This window comes from Tetrao urogallus (assembly GCF_951394365.1).
Source record: "Tetrao urogallus genome assembly, chromosome: 8".
Lineage (NCBI taxonomy): Eukaryota > Metazoa > Chordata > Aves > Galliformes > Phasianidae > Tetrao > Tetrao urogallus.
Window position 1 is genome coordinate 15,964,222 of NC_136821.1, and position 10,861 is coordinate 15,975,082.

At 35.2% G+C, this 10,861-nt stretch overlaps 1 protein-coding gene across 2 annotated transcripts in view; it reads left to right on the plus strand.

Annotated features, from left to right (window-relative positions):
* Positions 1-10,624, plus strand: part of SLC4A10 (solute carrier family 4 member 10) — a gene marked incomplete at both ends in the record, with an annotated part of 153,269 nt that extends 142,645 nt beyond the window's left edge. For both annotated transcript variants that reach the window (XM_079539328.1, XM_079539327.1), the window contains 5 exons: positions 454-627; positions 1,249-1,371; positions 4,415-4,482; positions 6,201-6,317; positions 10,558-10,624. In XM_079539328.1, coding sequence (XP_079395454.1) covers positions 454-627; positions 1,249-1,371; positions 4,415-4,482; positions 6,201-6,317; positions 10,558-10,624 — 549 coding nt within the window. The remainder of the gene's footprint in view (positions 1-453; positions 628-1,248; positions 1,372-4,414; positions 4,483-6,200; positions 6,318-10,557) is intronic.
* Positions 10,625-10,861: the final 237 nt, after the last annotated feature.

Sequence of the window (10,861 nt, forward strand, 5' to 3'; positions counted from 1 at the left end):
GCAAGCCAGGCACTTCAGCAGTCAGATTGAGTATTTATGTGCCATTTCTTGTAGACTGCTGTAGCGTTAATTGGCATGGCAATAAATTGTGGCCCATCTGATTGAAACAAACCCAAAGTTTCAAGTGTACCTCAGCACATCTGCAATAGAAAATACATGAGACAAGTGTAAAAAAGGAACTTGACAAATATGACTAATGAAATAATGACATTTTTCATAAATAATGTGATTCTTACTGGTGTGGCTTGACCAGAGAGAGGACTGCACATCCACTGTTGGACTCACACAGATTCATAGCTTATGATTGTAACTGTGGTAGTTTCTTTCTATGCACTTGAACTTCTGCAGTTTTTATGTTTATAATAACACGATTCTTAGGATAACCATGCTATCTTATGTAGTCTGTAAATATCAGCATGTTTTGATGCAAATTTTTAAAAATATCTCTTTCAGCTTTTTGACAGGATAAAATTATTCTGGATGCCTGCAAAGCATCAGCCAGATTTTATTTATCTGAGGCATGTTCCTCTTAGAAAAGTCCATCTCTTCACTGTAATTCAGCTGAGTTGTCTTGTACTCCTATGGATTATAAAGGTTTCAAGAGCTGCTATTGTCTTTCCCATGATGGTATGGAATATTTTTTATTTCCCCTAAAAACTCATTTTCTTCTTAATTTTGGGTCGTTGTTATTGAAGAAAAAAGTTAGTTGTGGATGGTTAATTACAATATTGCTTTGATTCAGTGTGCAAGGTCAATTTATGTTATGTAAATAAAGTTATGTATATGAACTCAAATTTGAGTCTAGGTTGCACTAAGTTTATAGCTGTGGATGGTCCTACTGTATTTCCTTAAAGAAAATTCTTTCAAATTTTAGAAATTGATATGATGCTTTTGTTTAAGGAGCAGTGCTTAACCTGTTTTACAGGAAGAACGGTTACTTAGTAAGGAAGACTATTTATTGCATAGAGGAACTTTGTTTCTATGCCTTGCTGGAAATAAGAATCTGTCCAGCTGGTTAACTGCTGTTTGCTTGACTATTTCACTAATGTGAAATAAAAGATAGCTACTGAACTTCCATCATTGTGAAATGCTTCAATTCACACTAATTCCAAATAAAGGAAGTCCAGGCGTTGACCTGTCCAGTATGAACAATAACATTCCAGCTGAAAAACTGTGGTGACTTTTGGAAGTAGAACTGTCAATTTTGTTTGTTTAATTTCCTAATTCTTTGAATAAATATCATTACAGGTCTTAGCTTTGGTGTTTGTCCGAAAACTCATGGATTTTTTTTTCACTAAACGGGAGCTCAGTTGGTTAGATGATTTGATGCCTGAGAGCAAGAAAAAGAAACTAGAAGACGCTGAGAAAGAGGTGGGTCCTGGTTTCAGGTGTGGATTCTTCTTGTTTTGGGATGGTGGTTTCATCGTTTGGATGGTTTCATTGTTTGGATGGTTTTGTTGTTTTCTGTTTGGTTGGTTAGGTTTTATTTTTTTTGGTAATATGTTACCAATATCTCCTTTAGACAATTAGAGAAAAATTCTGTAATGAAGGCATATTCAATGCAACAAGCAGATTTGCTATATCTTGGATGAGCATTTCCCTTCTGCCACTGCAGAAACCATTTACTTCCACTTTCTAGTGAAAAAATGTCAGTGATTTTGCTTACCCTGTTAATCTTCAGATTTCTGACTTTAGTTTTCTAATCAGTTTTGCATCTGATATCATTTTCCACTAGAATGCACTTCTTGAGTTGCTTGTTTGAATATTGTGTTAAGCTGAAGGAATACAAAGTAACTTCCTGTGTGGGGGCCCTGATAGCTTTCTCCTCTGTTGCCATTATTCATATCTACCTGATTGAATGCCAACTGTTAGGGGGCATTAGGATTGTGTTCCTAAGTCATAGGTCCAAATAAATGAAGGACAGGTCTTGATGGAAAAGCGCTAACTGTGGAAGCAGTTGTAAGAATATGTCAGAGCCTTGTTCTTTTAAATGTCTGTTGTGTGTCCTGCCCTACTATGACGTAAGGTGGTTGTGGCATGAGGAGGCAAAGGTCTAGGCTGTTCTAATGTTGTCTTGGAAGGCTGTGGTAATTTCAGTGCTCTGGGCACTTTTTTGTACAGGAGTTGCAATTTCTAAGTTACCCTGGAGACTTTGCAAAGGCCTGGGACCCATGAGGCATAAGATTTTGGTGGTACAAGTGTACTGCAAAAACTAGATAATGTGAATGGATAAATCAGCAATTTATCCTCAGAGAAGCCATGAGGTATCTGAGACCAGTGAAAATGTATGTGTAGGGATTCCCCTTGGTAAGTCGATTTACAGAAATAGGACATGAGCTAATAAGTTGAACTTTGTCATGAGTACTAATTTTCTCTCCCTTTTGCATTCTTTTGTGACCTTTGACAACTCACTGCCTCAGCTGTGATCTGGAGAACGTAACTTTGGTTTCTTTAATGCATGTTATGTACTTTAACAAAATTCGTTTTGGGAAAAAGTTCTACCTAGGTAATACATACCACGGTTACTATTTAGTACGTGCCTGAAAAGATATTAGGATGAAGTTCAAGTGCATGGTTTGTTTTTCCCCCTTTGAACTATATAAATAATAATTTAAAAAACCCTGTTATTTCATCACAGTATTTAGCTTTCATAGCAATTCAGAGTAACCAAAAGTAATTAAGATATGTCTCTTTTTTGGGTCTGGTTACAGGAAAAATTTGTTACTCTTATATTTTGGTTATTTGTCACTTTGCTTCTCATACTCGGTAAGATGGCAGCATAAAACAAAACTGGGAAAATCTACTGGTGTTACTTTATTTCATTCACTGTCTGTTTTGAGAGGCTATTTTTACATATTTTGGCATTTCTAAATATTTGAAGCTATTATTAAAACTGTTCAACTGTCAAAAACTTATAAAGCTGTGAAGCCTGGAAATGACAAAATTAACTAGTAATAAAACTTCTGACATGTAGCCTAAGGAATTAATTGGAGAGTTGCTATCACACGGCTTTTAAAAATAGAAGTATTCTACCCACAGGAATATTCAGAAATACAGTTGACAAGATCTGAAACTTCATTGGATCCCAACTTCATCACTTTAGTTGTTTTTATATTTTTAGGCCATGTTTTTCCATGGCATTCTACATTTATAGTGGATATTTTTTTTGCCTTCTTCTCACAGATCTTCCTTTGTCAGCAATTTGATGTAATCAAGTCTTTCTGAGACCAGAATGAACAAAAGTGACTTCTCCCATTTGGAGGAAAAAAAAAATTGCAACTTTTAAAATAGCTGTAGTAGTAAAACATGGAGGAAAACTGGAAAATCACCTCAATTCTTCTAGCTAATGCCAATTTACAAACGTGTGTGAGATTTGTCAGGTTTTGGGTGGCTGGCCAGGGAATGACATGCTTCTCTTTTTGGAAAGCCAATGTCACTTTAAGTCATGCTTTTCATTAAACACCAGGGTAAGTTGTTACCAAGCCATCTAATAAAGGGAAAAAAGAACACGCGGTCCTTGTGTGTTGCTATGCTCACACACACACAGTGCAACAGTATAGGGCAGGATCTGATAGTTATTCCACATGAAGGCATGTTAACCTCCTGGCAGCTGTTTTGCTATGTATGAAAACATTGATTACAAGAGCCATGTGGGTTCTGGGGAAACGTACAGAATCACCTACTTACATGGTTGCCAGTAATTTAGGCCTTAAGCCACCCTTATTTCAGAGGTTTTGCTTTATAGCTAATGTCTTGTCATGACTGCTCTGGTTTTCCTGACCTAACAGTGGTGGGGAGTCTTCAGAATCTTCCTTCAGCTCATACCTGTGGAGCCATGAGCTGTTATGGTCTGAAAGACAGGCTGTTTTTTCTTTGTCTCATACAGGAGGGGGAGGCTGTTTTGTTCTCCCCTTCCCCCTTAGATTTCCTAAAGTTGTAATTATTTGACAATAGATTTGTTGTAGATACATCTAGTTCTCATAGAATCATAAAAATTTATTTTCCCTGTTTAGGTGAAAACTAATATTGGCATCTTGTTGCACTACCTTTCATTACATTAAAACTTCAATCACTATTTAAACTGTGTGCACAAACTTAAATTTGACTGCCTTAATTTTCATATGTTAATGATGTTATGCATGTGTCTAGGTTAAGTGTGATATTTAAAATTCGCCATCTCATTACAAAGTTGTCTTTATTAAAAAAGTGTCTCCTCTATTTGGTATTGATAAGTAACATTAATTGGAGATATTGCTTCGAAATAGAGGGGTGTCAATCTTGAATATTCAAATTAAGAGTTGAGAATCTTATTTTAGGAATCATTAACAAATAGTAAATATTAAGGGGTAAGATGCTTATAATTAAGTTTTCACAACAATATATCCTGTCTCACATTTAAGTTCCTTCTTCCTAGGAAGAGCAAAGTATGTTAGCGATGGAAGAGGAAGGGACTGTTCAATTGCCACTAGAAGGACATTACAGGTAAAATATACATTTCCTCTTTTAGGTGAGTTGCAATTAAATAAAAATAAACATGCCACCATATTTATTCTTAATGTTCATTGAATGTTAGGAGAATGCACGTCTGATAGTAGAGTAAGCCCTGTGCACTGAACCATATAATGCAGTGTTTAACAAGCTGTACCCCTTTCTAGTATTTCCATAGGATATCACAGTCCTTAGGAAGAGGACTTCATTTGCCCTTGGACAAGATAGCAGGATTTGGCTATTCAGAAGCAACTTTGGCTTCTGATATATACAGTGTGAAAGGAAGGTGTAGAAAAGACAAATCCTTCACTCTCATGATTGCTAGGGAACAAGAACAGTCTTGAACATACTAGAAAAAAAGCCTAGGCTCTTTACAGTATTGTGTTTTGTAACATTCTAATTAAGATCCTAGCTGTGTGAGATAGTAAGTAAACTAAGAGTTGTCTGGAGCAGATGAGGCATAATGGAATGATGGAACATTTTCATACAAAACATTCTGTTTTGTCAAGTGTGTTATTACTGACCAGCCCAATAAGACCTTACTCTCATTGACAGTTTTCAGAAAGTTAATAATGAAGATTGGAAATATCCGCTGATAGGAATCTCTGCATTACCACAAATTTGTAGAACACTGTCCCAGAATGGCCATATCTTATATTTTAATATTATCTTAACGTATCCTAAGGCAAATAGATGTAACGTTTTACTGTCTATGTATCTGAAAAATCCTACACTGTTTCTTATTTTTGATTAATCACATTTCTAATGTTCATTTTCTTTTCTCTACACATTTTGTTCTGTTTTATATTAGCAATATATAATTTATAGCATGTTTGCTTAGTTAAAGTTGCCTGAATAATTTGTACAGTTCTTTACTGCAAGGGCCTCAGGCCTACAGCTGAAAAGAAGGATCAGTGTATTGGTTGATAAAGGGATTCCCCTAAACAATGTGAAAACAAGTTTACTGAGATCTTAGTGTCAAACCATGTATTAGCCAGAGTTGGAAATAATGTACAGACAAACTCTTCAAGGATTATTACTCTTATGTGTAAAAATACATATTCTAAGCAGCTAAGGGCTACACATTACTGATTAAAGCTACTGATTATCTTGTTTTATCAGGGCATTTTTTTTAGATCACTTAAATCTTTGACTTTTTCATCTTTTTGATAGCTTTTAAATTGTTTTCAAAGCGGCTGATGTTCCCAAACATAAGTACCTTGATAACTGTTTGGAGTTATTAACTGTTCTTGTTAAATCCAGCTATGCCACTGGCAAACTGTGAGATCTTGGGCAAATACTTGATTTCACAGAACAGGCTTCCTGGAGATGGTGCTGGTGGCCCACGCCTATGGGCCTATGTTCAAGGAACATCTGACAAATAATATCATAATGCACTTAAGAATATTCTTAACTTTTATTTAGCGTGAAATTAGTAGCCAATTCTGAACTATTCTATTCAGGACTATTCTGAAGTTTTAAATTTAAAAATTTTCTATTAGTTGTTAATCATATTAACATCAATAAAATATACAGTGTAACTAATTGCTGTTAGATGAGGAACATTCTAAAAATGTGCCAAGATTTGTCTTAAATTGTATTGCTTGTTTATTGTCACCACTATCAGTTTCCAAGGGCTTTTGTATAGTTAATAATTAACAAAGAATGATTGCCAATTGTTTTATTGTGTATTTACTTTTATTCTTGCCTAGAGATGATCCATCTGTGATAAACATTTCTGATGAGATGGCAAAAACTGCTGTGTGGAAGACACTGTTGATATCCTCTGAGAATGCAAAAGATAAGGAGTCAAGCTTTCCTTCTAAAAGGTTTTAAACTTTTTTTTTTTCCTACTATGTTATGCTTACAGATTCAAACCAATATTAGAACATTTTGCTAGGGATTAGAAAGACTTCTAGCATCTTGCAGTTTTAGTTCTCGAGGTTTCCTTTTGCTTCTGTCCAGTCAAATATTCTAAGGTCAAAACACTGATACACTATGTGTATTTATTAAACAAACAAACAAACAAACAAACAAAAAAAACACAAGCAAAAAAAACCCATAACACAAATATTTGCATGTAACTTAATTATGCTACAGTAGAAAATGAAGTTGAGCATGCTTAATGCTTGTGTAATGAACCACCAGCTTACACCTGGATATTGCACAACAGCTGTTGTTCTGCTTGCTTTTGTTCTCCCCTCTTGAAAAAGAAGTGGTTATCACTGCCCTGGAAATAGCTATATGAAGAGCCCAGTATTTTGATGTGATCTAATAATATTGGAGTGAAAATAATTTAAAGATTGCATCACTTCTGGTAACCTTTTTCATGCCTACATCAGTTGTACTCAAAATAGTTAAATATCTTAAAGTTTAATTCACAGAAAATGTAAAATGAACCGATGATATTTTGTCTGTGCTAGAAAAGTATAACGGGAATAAGTATAAGCACAGTACTATTGTAAATAAGATTTTCCAATTCTATAAATTTAAAATGTAACAGTTTTTTCTACTTAATTGTTTCATATCACATTTCTGTCATAAGCTCCCCTTCCTAATCAATCTAGAAGCTGATTTCCCCAAAGGTAAGACCCCGTCCCCCAAACTTTTCCTTGGTCGTATCTTCCAATTCAAAGTGGTGTTGTCTAGGAACCCAAGTGACTTGACTGTGTAACTTTTGGGGAGGCAGAATAAAAAGACATTTGAAATAGGAATGTGCAAATGTTTTCTTCACATCTCTTTAACATTATAAAATTCGAATTTTATTATATTAAAAGTAGAAACTGTAGATACAAGATATTTAAATGCTAAATTGAATTTTTTTCAGTATATTTGTCTTTTTTTAAAACGCAAAGTGATATTCTGTACATTTCTAAGTCTCATATTCAAAACAAGTTCTAAGTTTGAAATATCTAGTCATCGTTTTATGGTGAAGAGATGCACTAAGGGAAAACAATTTGTACAGAAATACTGCTTTTTATTTTGTCACCCCAAAATGGCATGCTGCCTTTCAGTGTTATTCCTTTCCCTAAACAGCATAAACAAGATGAACAGTTAACAACTGCAGAATCTTCGTTTCAAGCATCCATGGATCAGCACATTAATTTTAATACTATTTTACTGACAGACAGAATAGTGATGTAGTTCTGCTTTGTCCTCTGCCTTACATGTAGGCTAAAAACAATCCTGTCACAGTGGTATCGGTGTGGTGCACAGGAGAAGGATGTGCAATATGATTTTCTTACCTTACATGCCTCTGTTGCCCAGGCAGTGCAAGTCTGGAGAAAGACAAGAAATTCACTGCCAGTGGGTATTCAGGAGTTGTAATTTTTCTGGTAGATGTTACTTTCTCTGATATTATGATAAATTATGTAGACATGTAATTCTTTACCTGAGATTTTTCAAAGATCCTCTGAGCAAAGAGCAATGCTGAGACTGTGGCTCAGACAACAATGGTAAAAGATGGTTTTGCTTTTACACTGCAGCAAAATAGCAGTTCATTTTCTCAAAAGCTTCTTTGGCTCAACCTAGATTTTTATTCTGTTCGTGTATCTTCATTCACAAAACTAAGGACTCAAGTGAAAAGGAACTAAGGGATCACTGTTGGGTTTTAGATACGAATGTCCTGTTGCAAATGAATAACTAGTGAAGAATCTGAAATCTTTTCATGTGCTCTAGTTTGTCTCAGATTCACAGATGGAAGTAGATTCTAAGAACTGTGAATTTGGAGGGCTTGCTTGTGATAACAGACAATATTGATTTTGTATTAGAGACAACTAAAAAAGCATTAAAATCCTGAATGCACATATAATGTGCATATACACATATAGCTAAGAATAACTTTGTCCTAGGTAAGCACTGAGAAAAAAATGAAAGCTTAGGATAGGCAGCAGTCATAATTTTTGTAAATGATCAAGTACCACGCAATTCCCTTTACTGAGGGGTGTCTTACCACAGGGAGGTGAGTGGGGAAACATTATTTTGTAATTAATGGTAATTTTAGGTACTGGTATAAGAAAGTATACGTGACAGTAGGAAAAGGACTACTATGTACTTCTGTAGTTGAACTTTAAAGGCATCATTAAAATTTAATAGAGATAATTAAATTATGATAGTGTACTATGATTTCATGTAATGCCTTTTAAATTGGGGACTGATCAATTAACAATGTAGAACTATTTTCAAAATATATAAAATCTGAAAGTACTTCCCGCTAATTAAATACTGAGTTGACTTGAGCAATGACAGACCAGTCCATAATAAACTACAGTGATCCCAGAGAGAGATTGCTCTTTCAAGCAACGGGGAGACAAAGGAGTATGTGATGATTCTAACATCACAGATTGACAATGGTATTACATATCTGAAGAGGTTACTTGCTTGAGATTTACTTAGCAGCCATCTAACCATGCAAGCAGCTGAGTTCTACCTTAATACCTTAATTTTTTGTCATTAAAGCGCCTTGGCGTCTGAAAGTTAGCTTTTGAGTGTAGCCTGTCCTGATAGGTGCCCTGGTGCTCAATTCTATCTTCTGTCTTTGCCTATAATATTAAATCTGTCAAGCAGCAATTTCAAAGAAGATCTGACCATAGTTTTAGCTGTCCTAACCCACATCTGCAGGGGATGCAAATCCTAAATAAAAGGAAGGCTTTCCTGGTATCTGGGGCAGCTAAAGCCTGGAAATAATATAGGCTTTAAAGACACACTATATCCTCAGTGTTTGCTTTTGCTAAGCACAGGTAACTGCCAGCTGTACTGTTACATTTTAAGTTAATCCCCCAAGAATTTGTTTGTGTGTCCTTTGTGTGCAGGAAGTGTGTGCATACCCAGTTTTATCACTGTTCTACAGAAGGTGACAGATCTGGCAGTTGACGTGGCAGAAGTTGGTGTTTTTCAGTTATTTCCATTAACACCTCTAGAAGCAGCCATAGGCGTAGAAGTAAGCTTTGGCTGAATAGAATTGTTTCCTTAAAGCAATTTTAACATGAAGGAAAACGTCAGATGATTGTAAAATTGTTCATGATCACATTAATAATTTGAGAATTGATCTTTCTTTCTTTCATGCCTTGTTTAACTCAGCCTATTTCTCATTCATTCTAGTTAAGGAATTATTCCCACGAAAACTGGTAGGTTGTGCTTGATAGAGGTTTGTTCTCAGAATCATCTATTTAGATACCCTGCCCCTCTTTGTTGAAGGCTTGATTTGCCTGTGTTGTGGCATTTCTTCTATTTTTTCATTCTTGTAGTGACTAAAACTCACTGTAACAACTGGACTTTTTAAATTTACATATTTATGCTGTTGTAAATTAGGACCCACTTCACAAAAAAGAATATCATCTGCTTTGCACATATATTACTTTCTGTAGGCAAATCAACAGTGTTTAATTGGGGAAAAAAAAAAACCTGAATCTGAATTTGAACTCTGCTTTTATGTGATCTTTTAGCTGATTTTAAAAAAACAAACAAACAAAAAAAAAATCAAACCACTAGGAAATACATTATTTCTTATGTGTGTATGTGAGCAAGTATACACTAAACTGAGATCCAAGCAGGGAATATTGTCATCTCCCTGCCCCTCTGCCGCTCCCATCTCCCATCAGGGAAGACTGAAAGCCAAATACTACAGCTATAAAATGGCTTGCACTGCTTTACTTCTGAAATGTTCCTTCCAAATGTATAAGCAACAGAATATGTGTTAAAGAAATACTTACTGTAACCTCTTGTTTGTGCCATTTAAGAAAATGCTGGTATTGTCTGGGAACTGTACATTATTACTATTTAACAGTTGTATATGCCAAAAAAAAAAAAAAGTGCCTACCTGCTTGCATGCTGGCTGACTTGTCTTTCTGTACATCTTAAGTTCTCCACTCACCTCGTCACTAAACTGCTGGCTGATGTCTTCTGCACCATTCAACACAGCAGTTTTCACTTGCTTCCCAGTTTGTGTTATGCAGCATGTAAAATTAATTATAATATCAGTACAGTGTTGGTTTTCAGATCAGTATATACATATATATAATATGTATGATAGTGCAACTGCAACATTTTTTTTTCCTCTTCTTTTTCTAGTGCTGAAATCAGACAAGAGAAGAAAGCTGACTCAGGGAAAGGTGTCGACCGAGAGACTTGTCTATGACCTGTTCTAAAATTTTTTTTTTTTTTTTTTTTTTTTTTACAAATGAATGAAAGGAGTGCCACAGCCAATAGATATAACTGATTTGATCTTGTAACTTTTGTCTTTCATCTCAAACTAGCACAGGTAATGTAGTGCAATGTTTGTCTCATTACTCTTTGTCTAAATGTCTACGTTGTCTGCTATCTGTGCAAAAGTCTGCAGTAGCCAATGCCAAAAATCTTCATTTCCTTTGCTGGT